This window comes from Nipponia nippon, unplaced genomic scaffold (assembly GCF_047370975.1).
Source record: "Nipponia nippon isolate SJK-2023a ecotype South Korea unplaced genomic scaffold, ASM4737097v1 scaffold_17, whole genome shotgun sequence".
Classification (NCBI taxonomy): Eukaryota; Metazoa; Chordata; class Aves; order Pelecaniformes; family Threskiornithidae; genus Nipponia; species Nipponia nippon.
The window spans coordinates 11,653,744-11,671,810 of record NW_028262333.1 but is presented as its reverse complement, the minus strand read 5'-3'; the positions used below and the strand labels follow the sequence as shown (position 1 = coordinate 11,671,810).

The 18,067-nt window shown below is 40.0% G+C and overlaps 1 protein-coding gene across 2 annotated transcripts in view; it reads right to left on the bottom strand.

Annotated features, from left to right (window-relative positions):
- SPOCK1 (SPARC (osteonectin), cwcv and kazal like domains proteoglycan 1) overlaps positions 1-18,067 on the bottom strand; it is a 330,703-nt gene that overhangs the window by 135,988 nt on the left and 176,648 nt on the right. For both annotated transcript variants that reach the window (XM_087754039.1, XM_087754040.1), the window contains exon 4: positions 2,758-2,872. In XM_087754039.1, coding sequence (XP_087610165.1) covers positions 2,758-2,872 — 115 coding nt within the window. The remainder of the gene's footprint in view (positions 1-2,757; positions 2,873-18,067) is intronic.

The following is an 18,067-nucleotide window of genomic DNA, read 5'->3' as shown; positions in this document are numbered from 1 at the left end:
GGGGAGGAGGAGGAGGAGGGAAGGAGGAGGAGGCTGCACAGGGGAGCCCAGGCTGCCAGGCTGCCCCTGGGGCATGGGACTTCTAGCAGGCTCCTTTGGCACCCTGGGGTAACCCACAACCAAACCTAGGGCACCGTGAGCTGCCGTCCCACGCGCCCACCCCGTGTGCCATCCAGCAGGTCCACCGTGGGCAGGATCAAAGCCACAGCATTGTTTGTGAAATATGTGACAGCCGTGCTGCCAGATGTGAGTCTTACTCTAAAGGCATGAGGCTTGCTCTGCCTGAAAGCCTCACAGGATGAGTTAGCCGTCACGGAGCCAGGGTCTGAGTAAATGTAAGATAACAAGTTTCCATTTAACTCATTTTTATACACTGCTATTGTATTCCTGCAGTGGTTTAAAAAGCGTGCATTCCAGCACAAAGGAAATGAAACAGCAATGGCACTGTGTTGTCACTGATGATTTCAAAGTTAACTATACTATGCCTGGAAAAATAGTTTCCTTGTGCTGCAACTCTTCAGCAGGCTGGTTAATCAGGTGATGCAAATCAGCATAGCTCTGTCTGAAAGCCTCAGCCATAACGCAAGATGTTGCTCTCCTGATTACTTTTGCTGAGCCTACATGCTTTGTAAAGCCACTACAGCAAGCTGATAATGATGCATGAAATGGAAAATCCTTCTGAGCACACCCAAAAGCACTGTGGATGTGCAAAGCAATCGCAATAGTGCTGTGTTATTTGATGGTTCTTACTAGACCTGTGCCCACACTAATGTATTCAGGCTTTCACTGGTTTTAAATAGGTGCAACTCCACCTCTTGTAATGCATTTACTCCTGATTAACACAGCCTTAAATATGACCGCAGTCAGACGTACAGCAGTATTCAGGTCAGGCACGGAAAAAAGAACAGAATGTTGTGGGACTAAAGATGAAAATCTTCAGTGGTGTCACTCCACTGATTCAAATCAGCAGAGAATTTGGCCTAGTTACCTTCCTCATTGACACATCTACCCTCTGAGGCAAGGGTAGCCAGATATGTTGAGAATAAAAACACTTTGGGGACATACGTGCCACTATCACACATCAGCAGTAGTTCTTTCAGCATTACAAAACTTGCTGGAAATTGTTTGGAGAATTTTTAAAGTAAGTTTTCAATACTTTTCTATTCATCTCCATAGTCACAGTGCTACTCAAAGGTTACTGAAATAGCTGCAGGCAGAGGAGGAATCATAGAGAGATCACATGAAACACAGCCTGGTTTCTGTAAAAAATGGATACTCGGCTCCTCCTCTATATCATTACTTTGCACCATTTTGACCACTTTTGGGACATTAAATGCTGGAAATAGCTCAGAAAGCATTTGGCTCAACATCTATGTCTATATATCATAAGGACTACTACATAATGCAAGTGCTTTAGATCCATCCTAACTAGAAAAATGTAAGCTACATAATGCCAAAAATGTCATTAGAATGTAAGCACTGCACATAGCCATACCGCTAACATCCTTCCAGCGTTCATTCCATATTGAAACCCAAATATTAAACATACTGCCTCATGCACGTTACACCATTAACTTTGTATTATAAATCAAAGACAATTTTTATTTTTACTGGATTAGCTTCCTCAGCCAGGTAGCAGTGAGATAAGATGAGCTGTGGTACATGGGAATCAGATCATCCTGAATTCAGTTTGGCTTAAACAGTTGTGGAATTAAAATCTCAGCTGACAATGACATTTAGGGACCTGAGTTGTTACAGGCAAATTTTTGCTTTCCTACTCAACAGGGAAAGAAATTGGAGACCAGTCCCCAGATTTATCACCCAAATGTAATGAAAGCAACACAACATATTTTTCTTAAAGTACAGACCAACCATTCAGAGCTGCCCATTGCAGCTGTACAGGTTTTATTTGACATCTGTTGGCAAGCGGAGGGGCTTATTTCTTCAGTTTTCTCCTGGGTTTTGACTCAGAGAGACTCTGGATATATGGAAGACCAGTTTCTTTACTGGTTCTACTTGTTCTACTTCCAAAATAGGGCAATGTTAGTTTGTCTTCTCTAAATTTGTTTATAAATTTCTGTATTCTTTATTGTTCATAGCACATTTCAATCTATGCTCAGTAGGCTTTTCTTTGTTTATTCGTATCTTCTCTCAGTGAAATTCTGTGGTCTAATTTGAACATCTTGGCCAAAGCTTTTAAGATATTAGTTATTTCATTTGCTCTTAATTCAGTCATTCAACAATCACATCTGGAGCTTTCTGCAGTTATGTGCCTCCCTGGGGAGATGCTCTACAAAGTTCCACCAACATTTTTCAGTTCTTTAGCAAATTTAAGCAGAGGTTTGATATATTAAAAAAAAATCTTTATTAATCTCTTTTTAATTGCTTATTAATTTACTGGAACTGTAGATGTCTCTGACACAATGTTTTCATTTCATATTACAGGTTTTCAGATTTTAAAATATGCATAGCTGTTGCTCTCTGGGAGGAGAAAACCACTCCCAGAACAGGGAGAGCATTCTGCACTCCACACAATGTGGTGCACCATGTTCCGGTCCATCTTTTTGGAATAGCCTGAGTTATAAATAATAAGACTTCTATTTGTTTTTGGAAAAAAAATGCAAATGAAACTTTAAAGGAATGTTTTAAAATTATGTTTTTTATTGTTCATTTTGGAGTTTTCTCATTTTACTTCTTCTCATTATACTGGATGTCTATGAAGACACAAAAACCTCAAACAACATGAAGTTTCCTTACCTGTGTACCAGCTGCTTGCGGCTTACACAAATAGCAGTTTCATAGTCATGAGTGACACACACTTTATGTGGGCTGCACTTCACCTTCAAACACGGATCTTTGGATGGATCAAGAGCTATAAAAAAACAAACATTAAAAAAGAAAGTGAGAAATGCATATAAAGTTATCTCTTCGTTGACAGATGACAACTGGTTAGAATGAACACTCCCACATCTGAGCAAATATATACTTTGCCACTTTAGAGTATGTGCCGTTGTTTTCAGACTGCATGTTAAATAGAGACGTTTAGGTAGAAAGATAGGTGGAGACCTTAACGACTCTCATTATTGAACAGGGAACTGAGTCTAACTTGGCATTCACATTAATATTAGACATGATACTTTGGGATGAAGTTCTGGTATAATAATCTATATCATGCTGTTTATTTCATAGAAAAGTTATGGTGTTAAAATACACTCACAAGTAACAAAATGACTAATATTTTAGAAGCTAGCTAATAACTGACACATTGCAGAGTGCCAATAAAATTAATTTCACAAATACTGTATAACAGGCATATTATTTAGTAGAAATTATTTTAAATTTTTACAGATAAGCATCTCCTGTACTTAAAACGCTTGAGTAGAAGAGAAGTAATAACAATAAAATAATCCTGGGCTCTTATGCAAAAACTTACATCAACAGCAGTGCTGTCGGAAGTGGGATTAGAGAACATGATGAGTTGCTATCTCAGAACAAATATGCCCAAACTGTTGTCCCTGCTGATGCTCTCCAGGGAAAGTTCTTCCTCTAAAGTCCGTGCTTACACTCTTTATTCTCCTTCTGACACTATGCAATGATGTTCCCCCTCTTGGTGGTACCATCCCTGCTTTGGTCTGAGGCTTTGGTTCCCTGAGGAGCAATCACCACTGCTTTGTTCTTTTCTCCAGTAGCCTAACAGGAGCCTAACAGGATCTGGGGACAGACAGGGACACATTGCCCAGAAATGTGTCTTCAGTACTTCAGCCAGCCCCAGCATGAATAATACAGTGGGCAATCTTTAGCTCAGTAATTCTTAAGTTGCTGGAGAAAAGGACATGGTGGCAGTACAGGGAGTTTCTCTCCCTCTAATGTGATGGATGATTTGAGGTACTGCAGCTAGTCAGGAGTCTGGAAAATGTGCAAAAGTGATAGGCAATCCTGCATTGGAAAGTGCAGGGTACTAGGGTTTACCCTCAGGTACCCTCTTTACAGTTTTGATTAGGAAAGATCCCATGAACCTTCCTCCTGAACATATCCATTTACCAATCCTCTGCTTAAAATCTGCCTCTCTGTAACAGTGTACTGCAAGGCAGCACAATAGTGGACTTGAAGGAGTGAATATGCTCTGCCCTAATGACGATGCAAATGGACTTAAAGGACTGCAGACAGAAAGTAATTACCAAAACTGGCATTTAGCCAGGACACAAGGATTAACACACATGCGCGCACACACCCACACGCACCGCTTATCTGAAAAGGGTCCTTGGAGACTGGAATGGCACGGTGGTACGCTGCCAATATTCTAACAGGAGGCTCCTGCAAAGATCCCCATTTAGCTTGCAATGAACCATTTTCCTCAGATGCAACACACACACTGAGAAAGGAGCAGTGAGAGTCTGAGGATCCCCTTCATTTTTTTTCTCTATACCTAAAAATGTCTCCTAACACTAAATGAAGAAATTAGCACATGGCACATTACGCTAGGTTTTCCTAGAACTGCACATACCTTTCCCCCCTCCTCAAGTAAATGAAAGTATTAAGCATGTATCAGAGGCTTGATCTGGTAAAATTAGGATTTAGTTTGGGATCATCCTGTTCAGCACCCAAAGGGAGCAAGAGGGTCGGAACTTAGCGAAGGCATGAGCTGCTCCTTCACAGAGGGAAGAAGCTGCTGGTGTGTTAGGCACTGGAGCAGCCTCCTGGTCCCTACAGAAGCTCAAGAGAGGCAGACAGTATTTGTTGTCCTGCCAGTGTGCAAGCCTGCCTGCTCCTGCCAAGTTTCTATAGACTGCTTCCTGAAATGAGCGGTGATTTGGTAATCTTTGAAATAAAAAAAGCGGAGCGATACAGTGCTATGCTGGATACCACTCCAGATAGAGCACTGATCCCACCTGGGAAAATCTCTCATAAATACTTTTCTGCAATCAAGTCCCATTTGAAAGGCTATCATCTATCTAAATTCATTCTCTTACAAAAGGATGCTCCTAAAGATCAGCAATAAGACATATCTGCCAGGATGAATGAGAAATATTCAAAAAATGGTTATGTGAATACTTCAGAAGAAGGGAAGTCACAGCCATACAGAGAAATTTCACCTTTGTTTAAGAAGTGATTTTTAGATAAGCTTTTTTTGGACATTATTTTGCCATGGATTTGACTTTCTGTTCCTCTTCAGTGCGTCCTCAAATCTTGTTTTACCACTCCCCTCCCTCCCCACATAATGGGCCACTATTGGAAATGAGCAACTCTTACTTTCATTTTTGGGACTGTATAAAGCTCTTATTGCACATTATGATAACTGAGTTTCCCACTTCTACTGAAGGATCAGAGACACTTTTAAAGGATACTATTTGAAATAAAAGAAGTTTCAGTTTTCTATGTACCAAATTTCTTTGTATGACAGCAAGTGTACGTCCAACAAGCGGAGGATTCTTCTGCTTTCCTGCAGTGCTGAAGCGCTGCAGCTGTGCTGTGTTGGTTTAAACAGCCATAGCTACAAGCTCGTACCACATTAACACCCATTACACATTTGTGATGGGCAATTGAGCTTCACTAGTGCATACGTATTTAGTGGAACGCCTTTGGTGAAAGACAGGAGGAAACCGTAAAAAACAAAACAAAAGTGTTAAAAGCTTTTTCTTTTAAAGCCATTACAACTGATAGAAAAGATGAAGTTAGCAAGGAAGGAGAAAAGACCAGCTGTTTCCTGCACCATAAACAACAAGGCATCAACATCCAGTGAGTTGCCATTAGGAAAACATATCAGCAGTGTTTGAGGGGCCAAGGTCTGACCCACTGAGCAAACCAAAGGCTGGAAAGGCTCTGCAGAGGGGTTTTGCTGTTGCCTTTTGGTATCTTTTCTACCACAGATTAACTGGCACAGGAGAAGTAGCCCATCCCCTGCTCTTTACATTCCCAGAACATGACTGGTGAGATATACATTCTTAATCCTCCTACTTTCCTCTCACTGGAGACTGAGTTAAAGACTGAAGCAGATATTTGACAGGAATTGAAATGGCAAACCACAGTTTCCTTACCTGTGTCTACCTAGATATTCTTAAACTGCAAAACAGAGTGAGATACCCTCCTCTGCAAAGCCTTTAATACGTAAGGACCATTTGGACTGTGAAGGGTCACTAGATTATAGGGTCAGTGGGCTCATATAATTCAAAGGTCATATACACACAGAAAAATTTAATGACCAGAACTTTTGCTGGCTTGCAGCTGGCCTTGCTCTTCTACTAGAGCATGTGCACGTTGTCTGCTTTTGCTAGTGACACAGCCTTGATGCAAAATGCTGCATCGACAGAAACCATTGTGCAAACTGGCTAGGAGCCCAGGGCTAATAGCTGCCAACACTGCTGGGCTGCTGGAGAGCTCTCTCTGGCCTTGTGCTCATAGTTTTCTGTCAGCCAGCGCCTGCATAAGTGGGGATGTGGGTTTAGCCTTGAAAGTCAATACTAGTTTGGCATGAATAAGAGACGCAAGATTTAAGCCCACATGGTCTATGTGACATCATGCACAGTTTCAATACTTAGCATTTTTTCATAGCAAAATTTAATCTAATTGAAGAATTATATCCATTTCAGGAACTCCTTAGGTCTTCTAAGGCACTAAAAATGCATGCATTTCTGAGGTATGTATATTCTGAAATTGCATCACACAATACATTATTGTTAAAAGAAACACAACTTTGAAATATTTTGCAATTAAAAAATTGTCTATCGAAAAGGAAGAATATTGTTGAAGGGTCATCAGTTTGAAGCACAGGAATGGGAAAAGATGTGGTTGGAAATCCCAGTCACTATTTCCTTTTAAATCAGGCCTCAACCTCTCTCTACCCCAGTGTCTTGCTTCTAAAATCTGAAAAGAATAATAATGCTGGCAATAATAATAAATAAAGCTTTTCTCCACCTGTGTGTTGGAGTAATTATTTCATTCATGGTGTAAAAGCTCATGAAGATCCTTAAATGGAACACACTATAGAAGCATCATTTATTATTCATTACAAACAGCCCTTACATACAGTTCAACACAGCAGAAGAAAGTTTATTAAATACAAGCAAAACTGTGGGCTTTGTCAGAAGATGCCAAAAAACCCCACGATCTGGATTATTATTTCTTGAGATTTTTTTCTACTTATGCGGAACGCATGATCTATATGAACATAAAAGGTCAAAATAGGGATTTATATGTCTGCAAAGTTCCTCAACATGTTAAATAAGTTTGGAAGGTTGTTCTACTGCTAAGCAACAAAAGCCCTAAGGAGAGTGCATAATAAGAAACCATTTCTGAAATATGCTAATCAAAGATCATGCTTTGTTAATCAGATCCCTACATGACTAGGAGCAGATGCTCATCATCTGCAGAAGAAAAGACCCTTGGGAATAAGATGAAACATAACAACCATATTTGTCATCACGGTTCTTTTTGTCCTAAAGCAATGAGTATGAAATCTTTGAAAATGAAGCGGCAAAAGTACAAATAAATAAATGGAAGTGGGAAGAGGAGTAAGAAAAAAATTGAAGTTTTTTATTATAAAGATGTTATTTTATCATCTGGAAAGGAAAACAACAGCCATCCCTTTTCTATGTTAAAGGTCTGCACTTAGTTACTCAGGTCTGTCTGCACAGTAATAACAAAAATACCTTAACCCTGGCTGTAATATGTGAACATTTTTTCCAGTTTTTCTTTAGACTGAGACTGAAGGTGAAGTTGATGAGGTTAGTTATTCTGATCTGACAGTGGCTGAGCATTCGTCCAAAATTTTTGGAGGGGATATGTGTCCAGCCAGTATTGGAATTAAAGATTTCACATGAACATAAATCCTTTGATGAAAACCCAGTTCAGTCACCCTGCCTATCTTTTTGTGAGTCCAGACTCCACAGTTTCCCATCCTGAGCTTTTCCCATGTTGTTGAAATCCCTGCACAGTTGGTCTCCAAGGGAAGTATCCATGCCAGGAGACAGCTGACTGAAATACAGGGAAATATAGTACTGCACATCTCTCAGTATAAACATTTTCAGAAGTTTTTTATCCTGGCAAAATTTAGAATTTCTTGCTTTTTATCTTGGCTCAAAAGTCTTACTCTTCCTCACTTAGCACCTAGGTGTTTCTGCTGTTGACATTTGTTTTCTGGCCAGCTATCCTGGTACCCTGAGCTCTGAAGTTTCTTCCTGTCTGGCAGAGAACAAGTGAAGAAGCGTTTTGATGGGCTAAAGTTTCCGCTTTGTTGGCCACAACATTTTCATAGCAAAATTGTACTCTCTTGGTCTGCTAGCTCTATAGGTCAGCTGATTGCACTGCAAAGGGGAAAGGCTTTCATCTATATGCAGTCACCCAAAACCTGTGCCAGGCCCATTTACACAAAATGCAGGTGCAGGATCAGAATTCCTGTCACTAAGAGACAGAGGACTTGCATTCCTTTTTTTAGTCAAGCTTTTATTATGCATAGCAACCTAAGTTCCCTATTAAAACTATAAATCTTCTGTGGTTACCTCATAGAGATACCAGAATAATTGGTAAACAATAAACACCAGGGATTGCATCGGACCATTAACAACCTCCTAACGGTATGTTGGCATCTCTTTCCAATACCAAAAGGATTGTGAACACCAATTGCATCCCAAATCCCTTTCCCTCCCAGCTCCACAAAGCAGACCAGAGAACAGTCGCTTATAAATTGTACACACTTTCCTCTCCCCTCCCTGTACCATTCACCAGAGGCTGGGAGTTTGCAATATAAATCAGTGTTGGACAAAGACCTAACAACAGTGTTTGAGATACTTTTCTATTACATTTCGTGTGTTTATGTATTGCTATATAAAAGAAGACGTATGACTTGGAGGAAACTCCTTGGTTCAGACAGTGGCGGTACAGGGAGAACTTGCTCTGTAAGACTGTAGCTCTATATGCCACAACTGTGGGTCACTGTGTTAATCACAACAGAGTAAATTTATTTTTCACACATTTGACTTTCAAAGGATGATAATAAATAAATACTTTCAATGCCTTGCAGCAATGGATGTGTAATCCTGCAGAAACTGTACAACTAGTTCACAGAAAGATTTATGAGCTTGATTTTGGTTTTATGACCATTCATTTGGGGGAAGAGAGTAATTTCAAACTTATAGCTGTTTAGTGGAGCTGAAACAAACTACACAATCAAAAAGAAATGGCATTATGTAAATATTGGGGTTTTTGTTTTCAAAATTGCCTGACAATAAGTACTATGATCACTCAATGACAAAAATACTTTTGCATAATGAAATGTCAAGAGCAGTTGCTTTTATGCAATCCGTTTGGAACTGTTCTGACTATATGGGAAAAGAAGAACATCTGTTGAGAAAGGTATGATGAACTGGAAAATGGAACCTGCTGTCTTTGATGCAGAGATCCTAGTGCATATTTTAAGACAAAAAAGATTGACGATAAAACAAAAGACTCTCAATTAAATGGTGCATGACATTATAGGTGTGCATTTCAATATTATTATAAGCAAGCACCAGCAGGAGACCACAGCTCCTGGCTGTACAAGCCAGCAGCTAGGGCGGGGGAGTGAGAAAGCTGTGAACACAAGCCAGTCTGGGCGGAAGGCTGACTCCTCACCTGGCTTCCTCCCCACTCAGCGTGAAGCTCAAATGGCAGATAATGTCAAACTTCAGATCTAAGAGGCAACCTTTCAAATAAGCATCTCGTCTCCGCTTACAGCACAGTGACAGCCAAAGAGAAAGTGTGATCAAAGCAGCTAAATAGTGACTTGGAGGAATTTTACTATATACTTCCATGAAAACCGTCATAGAGCAAATGTGTAAGAAACCATGCAGCCAGCTTAAACATGTATTAATAAAAATATCTACAAACTTTGCCCTTGATTTTTGCTAGGAAAAGGGCATATTTTCAACACATGATGGCTAACACATGATGGCTAAAACCAGTTTTAGTTCTAACATGTCAGTTGTTTGAAGTAAACCACAGACTTCCCCCCAGAATTAGAGCTTCTACTCAGCTTTAAAGTAGATGATGAATTTATGCTTTTTTTTCTTAAGGTGAACATGGCCATACGTATTATCTTAAAGGGCACTCAGGTGAACTTTGCTCTGCTTCTCTGTGAACACATGATAGTTTTCAGTGCTCCAGTGGTAAACTCCAACCAATCCATGTGCTGAGGTTAGACTGTCAGTGGAGCCTAATCCAAGTGCAATGGGACTACCTCATCACCCTTGTATGAACAAGACACCCAAGTAAGCCTGTCACAGACTTCCAGGCTTTTGTAGCCATTCAGAAGGTTTCTGCCTATATCCTTTCCCCACATTTTCTTATTTTACAGGTTCGCAAGTGGCCATATTGAGTGCCCAAGATGATGTTGTTTATTGGAGCTGAGAAGTCATGGCAGTCCAGTAAAGTTCCCGCTGACTGGAGAAGGGGAAACACAACACCCGTTTTAAAAAGGGAAAAAAGGAAGACTCAGAGAACTACAGGACAGTCAGTCTCACCTCTGTGCCTGGCAAGCTTGTGGAGCAGATCCTCCTGGAAACTATGCTAAGGCACATAGAAAATAAGGAGGTGACTGGTGACAGCCAACATGGCTTCACTAAGGGCAAATCATGCCTTACAAATTTGGTGGCCTTCTACAACGGGGTTGCAGCGTTGGTGGATAAGGGAAGAGCAACTGACATCATCTGCCTGGACTTATGCAAAGCATTTGACGCTGTCCCGCACGACATCCTTGTCTCTAAATTGGAGAGACATGGATTCGATGGATTGACCACTCAGTGGATAAGGAATTGGCTGGATGGTCACACTCCAAGAGTTGCGGTCAATGGCTCGATGTCCAAGTGGAGACCAGTTACAAGTGGCATTCCTCAGGGGCCAGTATTGGGACCGGCGCTGTTTAACATCTTGGTTGGCGACATGGACAGGGGGATTGAGTGCACCTTCAGCAAGTTTGCTGACAACACCAAGCTGTGTGGTGCGGTTGACACGCTGGAGGGAAGGGATGCCATCCAGAGGGACCTTGACAGGCTGCAGAGGTGGGCCCGTGCAAACCTCATGAAGTTCAACAAGGCCAAGTGCAGGGTCTTGCACATGGGTTGGGGCAATCCCAAGCACAAATACAGGCTGGGCAGGGAATGGATTGAGAGCAGCCCTGAGGAGGAGGACTTGGGGGTGTTGGTTGATGAGAAGCTCAGCATGACCTGGCAATGTGTGCTTGCAGCCCAAAAAGCCAACCATATGCTGGGCCACATCAAAAGAAGCGTGACCAGCAGGTCAAAGGAGGTGATTCTACCCCTCTACTCTGCTCTCGTGAGACCCCACCTGAAGCACTGCGTCCAGCTCTGGGGCCCCCAACAGAAGGAGGACATGGACCTGTTGGAGCGAGTCCAGAGGAGGGCCATGAAGATGATCAGAGGGCTGGAGCACCTCTCCTATGAGGACAGGCTGAGAGAGTTGGGGTTGTTCAGCCTGGAGAAGAGAAGGCTCTGAGGAGACCTTACAGCAGCCTTCCAGTACCTGAAGGGGGCCTACAAGAAAACTGGAGAGACTTTTTACAAGGGTATGTAGTGACAGGACAAGGAGTAATGGCTTTAAACTGAAAGAGGGTAGACTTAGATTAGATCTAAGGAAGAAACTCTTCACTACGAGGGTGGTGAGGCACTGGCACAGGTTGCCCAGAGAAGCTGTGGATGCTCCATCCCTGGCAGTGTGCAAGGCCAGGTTGGATGGGGCTTTGAGCAATCTGGTCTAGTGGAAGGTGTCCCTGCCCGTGGCAGGGGTGGGTGGAATCAGATGATCTTTAAGGTCCCTTCCAACCCAAACCGTTCTATGATTCTATGAGCGTAACATTTGTTCTCAGAGCTGGTATTGTTAATAATTCTGTTTTTAAAAAATGTTATTTAATAACAGATTATACCACACCCCCTGGAGGTATTGATATTTGCAATATCAATTGCAAATAATTACCAATGGTTTTTATTCTGCTTCTGCAAATCTTGGCGTAAATCACACTGCTTCATTAGGGAGAAAATTGGTGTTAGCCCTCCCCCAGGTCTAGCGGAGAACATGTCTTCGATTAACAAGCTCAGATATTTAAGTCTCTCTTTCTCTCTCGCATGCTCTCTCTCTGCATAATTACTCAGAGCAATTTGCATACAGAAATCAATTCAGCTGAAAATTAATTACCACAGGCCTGAATGTTTCAAACATGTATGTGAATTATTTTCAGTAAATGGAATTTCTCAAGGCAGTTAAACAGTAACATCTCAAACTGTCAGCATTTATTCCATCACTGTGTAGTATTTTTGTATAGTTTTGTTTTGGAGCACTCTAACATTTGAGTGGCTGAAGACATTGGTATAGTGCACAGAAACATCTCTTTTAATTTTTACAGGCACTTTCAAAATTAATTTCTTATAACTGACATATAATTGCTTTTGACATTGCTGAGGGCCATCCAAGGCAAAAGATGCTTCAAAGGACTCTACAGATTTCCTTTCCAAAGCAAAGGATAAGAACCCGAGTATTTAAATGAATTTCTTTGACAAATATACAGAAATCTGACGTGGCGAAAATAAGTGAAGAAAAGAAAAAAAAGATAGGACTGTAAGTTAGGAAATGTGCTTCCATTGGTGGATGTGATAATCAGTCACAACCATCAGTGTGGGTACTTGGCTAGGAACTAGTAGAGAGACATGTGCAAGACCAAACTTGATTTGCTAGAAAGTCATAAAAGAGAAGCTCATGGTTTGATTTCTGACCACGAATCATTATGATTTATATTTCAATATACTGCAAATGTATCTCAAATACTTCCCTACGCTGGGGCAGGTTTTAAATATTTCATATACTTAGGCATGTTTAGCTAATACATGTATCTTTTTAACACTTTCTTTTGAAGCTGAAAAAACAAACATCCACTGGAAAAAAGCAGCTGTCAAAATCAGCTAAAAAATCAAAATCAGCTACTTACTTGCTTTGTTTTTCAGCTAGCACCAGTTGTTTCCACAAACAACTCCCCTGCCTGCAAGGGAAAGGTTCAACCAACAGGCAAGTGCAGAGCACTCACATCGGTTCAATAAAGTATGATCTGGCATCAGTGTTATAATGCTTCTCTAAATTCCAAGGACTTCCACTATGTGATAATTTGTGTTTGTATGTGTCATACCCCAGGGCGTGTTTCTGCATATCCTGGCAAGCTGAAGGCAAAACAGACCTAAAAACCCCCCAGACAGAAGGACGTTGGTCAGATGTTTCATTCAATTATTAATTCAGGAAGTAGTGAGGGTACAAAAATAACCCCATTCGCAGGGACTCGGCATGCTTTGGCATATGTTTAATGACAGCAGCTCTACGGTTTTTGTCTTGGAGTCCCAAAAACCCCTTGGGTGATCCAGCTTCAAGCTTCCTGGGATGGAAGTAGAGAGCTTCAAAAGATTGCTCTAATCTTTAGCTGGTGGAACATGAGAAAATGAAGAAATGTCTGCTTCTGCCTTGCAGGGAGGACAGAGTTCTGCAGTATCTGCCTTCACAGATCCTCAGGAGCAGAGCTAAAAACATGACTGTTTCCTTCGGTCAGCCACAGCTCTCTGCTTGCTTTTCAAAGGTACCCTACAACAACGCTGTCAAGCGTCTCTGACCCCAGGCATCCTGATACTCACTCCAGATGATCTCCACCCCGCCAGCTTTTCATAGCTCTGCCAAAGCAGGCGAGGCTCTTGCTGCAGGAGAGCTGTTACTTATTCCACCTCCCTGCCCCTTTGGAGCCTCCAAGTCCAGCCATACCTCTTCTGGAATGAAATATGCTCCCTCAGACTTTCAAGCTCAATTTTCTAGCAAATGAATGTGAGGAAAAGAGAGAGAAAGCACTTGGATCTCCACACTGGTAGAACTGGCTAGCTGATAACATCTTGTGAAATGATTGTAAGTCAGATTTTAGTTTTGTAAGAAGCTGAGGCTGCATTTTCCATATCTGGGATTGAACTTGGGTCCTGTGATACTGGCTGGTTCCCTTAAATCTCCAGATCCTAGTACCAGAACAGACCTTTGTTTTTCTCTCCAAAAGCCAGTAAGATTTTATTCTCGTTGCTGCTGAGGAAATACTGAAAATATAAACTACAAAGATTTTTAAAAGTCAAAGCCACACAAAAGACTGCAAATTATTATATTAAAAAAAAAAGTATATTTAAGATAACTTTGATATTTCTGAATGCTTGGACTTGACAATCCTATGATAATTTTGAAATTATGAATATAATTTTTCCTGTGAACTGACCTGGACTATTTCGGCTTTCTGTTACACTGGAGTGAATTATGATTTATTTAGTGGGATTTCATTTAATACAAATTATTTTAGTCCAAGGCCAATGAAAACAAAACAGGTTATACCTTCTTCAGAAAATAATATTATAAATTATTAATACATAATTAAAGATACACCTTTCCCATTTCTGATGAATACAAACATATATTTTGATTTGCTTGGAGAGCAGTTGCATCATATGTCATGAAACACTTCTGTAATACTTCTGAGGCTGTTGTAATTTATACTTTAACTGAGGCAATAATATAGTGGGAAAAAAATTACTGTGATTTAATTCAGATAGCTAGCTTGTGAGAAACTGAACCCTTTTCCAACTTTGATCAAGAGCTATAATGAAGTATAATACTGTGAACTATGAGCAGAAAAAAATAAAATTGAAACAAATATAAGTGGATATAGAACTCTGTATTTTTCAGAGAAAAATCTCTTCCCCATCAAATTTTGTCATTCTTCATTAGATACTTTATGTCATTAAATCTCATTTGAAAACATGAATAACATATCTTTTAATGCTTATATTTTAAAGGTAACACAGAAGCAAAAGTGCATCACTGTTATTACTGATTCCATCAGCAAATAGTACGAAATAAGGACCAAACTGCTGTTTTTACAAATCAGTATTTCAGTATGCGTAATTACAATTCTTTCCTAACACAGCATTGTAGAGAGCTAGGCAAGCAATAGAACTTCTGGATATGAATTCTCTGAAAGGCTGACGAATTTTCTCTATTTGTCGACAGACAGAATGTCAATGTTACAGTTACAGCAATTCCCAGCCAGGCACCCTGCGTATCTCTACATACTTGTATTTAAATGTTAAACTCGATACGACATTCAGCCCTGGAAATGAGAAAACCTCTACTACCCATTAAGTTCCTTTGCTTATTTGCTAAGGTAAGTGAAACAAAATTTGGCCCCAAGCATTATCAGCTATAAAATATAGGAGCTCATTTTATGGTTAATTAATAAGGTACAATATTGATAGCATTCTTTGAAACAGTATGCCATGGAAGAACTACCAACTTTACATTTGTTCTTAGCATCTCAACGCATGGGCAGTGGCTGTCCTAGTCAACGGGGCAGGAAGGAAAGGACACCCTTACGTTGCCTTCATGTTCTGTCATTGCCTTTTTTGTGACGTGGGACAAATGAGTTAGTCATTCTATGCCTCCTTCTCTTTTTCAGCATTTAAAATGGGGGTAGTAATACTTATCTGTCTAGAAATCACCCTGGGACTCTTGGAAGGCATCACAGAAAACAAGCAAAGGGTCCCTGTGAATGACTTGTAATGCAATGATTTCAAAACAGCTAAATTCTGCAAAACTAAGAGCCATTTCATGTTCATTTATGGCAGTCTGATTGTCTCCATGGAAACATGGGCAAAACACTTTATTTTCTACATCAACAGAGGAAGATTTGTTTCCATATTACATTAGTTTTAGTGTGCACTGAGCAAAACAAACAAAAATAAAAGACTTTTCATGACTTCATTATGAAAAGATATCAGCTTCAGTTCTATCACACAGAAGCAGTCCCTGTCAACCTGATACCACAGTGGAGAACCTTGCAAGACGTGCAGCATTCTGCAGAACACCTCTGGATTAGGGATGAAATAGAAAAATCACAGACTTGTAACTTTCCAGGTAAAGAATTTATTGTGAGAGGAAATCACTAGAATTTTAAAGTTATAGAGATTTTAGCCTGACAAAATGACATGATCCTACAGAATGAGAGCTGCTTCTACGACACATGGTTTGTACATGTAGAAATCTGTACAACACAAAACACATCAAAAGTATAAATTGGCTGGGGACTGGCTAGCTTAATAGATCGTAGCTTTGTAATTTTCATTGCTTTTGAGAGGAATTACCTAAGCAGGAAAAGATGAAGCTCCTCTATGGATAGTCAACTAGTCATATAACTGGTATCTGGAAGAGGCTTAAAAGGGAAATAAATGAAAGGACAAATACCTGTCCTGGCTGGTTCTAAAGTACAGTAAACATAAACACAGCAAAGAGAATTCCTTCTAGCATGAGTTTAACAGAAACAAGTGCTGTGAAAATCAGTGAATATCTAATACCATTCGTGACTCCACAGTGCATGAGAGAATCTCTAATGTGAAACAAATAAAGATGAAAATTCATAAACTACAAAATCATTTTGTAAGCACTAACTCCACTCTGCTGGAATTGACCAGCAACTGCTGGAATTGTGCCAAAGGCAGAAATTTTGAGACTAGGAATTTCTAAACAGTAGGAGATTGGTGGCTTTTCTGCACAGAATGAAATGAAAGGGTAACATAAGCAGCTAAGCTCAGGAGTGGAAATTGTCAAATGGGCTGGAAGACAGAAAGTAGTCACAAGGAAGAATATTAGCATTGCAGTTTAGAAGTGTCTAGTGGTATGATAGCAATGAAAATATGAAGTTATAGGATGTGTAAAGCCCTGCAGAACAATACATACAGAAGGAAAAAAACCCCAACACTGGGTTCTTTCTGCAGGGTTTTTTCTTGCTACACTTCAGTCGCTACAGAAGTGTGGAAACTGATGATCAACTTTTAATTCACACAGCCTACAGCTCTTCTCTTGGTTTTGAGACCTCAAAATTAATTTTCAACAAAAGATCACCTCTACAGAGCTGCTGCTAAATCAACACACTTTGAAGTTGGCTTTTTATAGTTCTCTAGCAAATGCATACCAGGCTAAAATTCTAGTCTCAGTAATGCATTCCAGAGCATCTCAATATGTCTTTTGATAAGTGATTGATAATAATTTTTAAACACACAAAAACAACATTTAGAAAGCTTTAAATGGATTCATTTTAATTAAAACGCTTTATGTTTCTCAAAAAATTATACATTGATGAAGATATCATCTGACAGAAGAGAAATGCTATTTCTCTTGCCAATACTTAGCTAAAATAATTCTGAAAAAAGGTCCTTTATGAAGAATTAAAGTTTGAACAGTTCCTTGTGGATACTTGAGTAACTGCCCGGAATAACTAACATGTTGTTTTGTCCTTTTCCCCCAGAGAAAGAGCCGAGGCTGCCTCAGGCAATACAACAGCAAGTTCTGTAACTTTGCACTCAGCATGGTAGCTAAAATCCACTTTTACAACAGGGGAACAACTGGTCATAAGAGAATTGCTTCATTTCTGGAACATCTAGGCAAGAAATGCCTTGAAAAAGAGTAAGCTTCCTGAGTTATGCAGTAACACTGAATTATTCAGGGTTCCCGATGTACATGTTATTTTTTATTAGTACAAAGATAAAACATAGAGTTCTAATAAAAAGGAACCATGTCTATCAGTAATGCTGAATAATTCAAGCACAAAGTAACAATGGAATTGGAAACTGGGTTTTACTCCCTTTTGGGGAATATATATTATATTTCCAGAGTCAACTTGTCTCTAGACATATCTGGAGGCATTGCCCCAAATTTGAGACAAGAATAATGTGAAGAGCAAGAAACAGTGTTACAGTGGTTTGGAGACAGGAGATGGGAAAGAGGGAGGAAGCTAGCAGGAACTACTACTCTAATTCTAAATCAATTAACTTCATTCAGTTTTGATCTGAAAAGATGTAAATGTTACCTGTAACTGCTAACCCCTTCTAGACTTCACCATTGCCAGTGAATATGGAAAACACAGGAGGATAAGCAGTGATCTCAGATTGGAGGGAATACTAAATAATGCCAGATGCTTTTCGAATTTCAAGTAAGATCCTTGTTGAAAAATGACAGTAAGAAGATA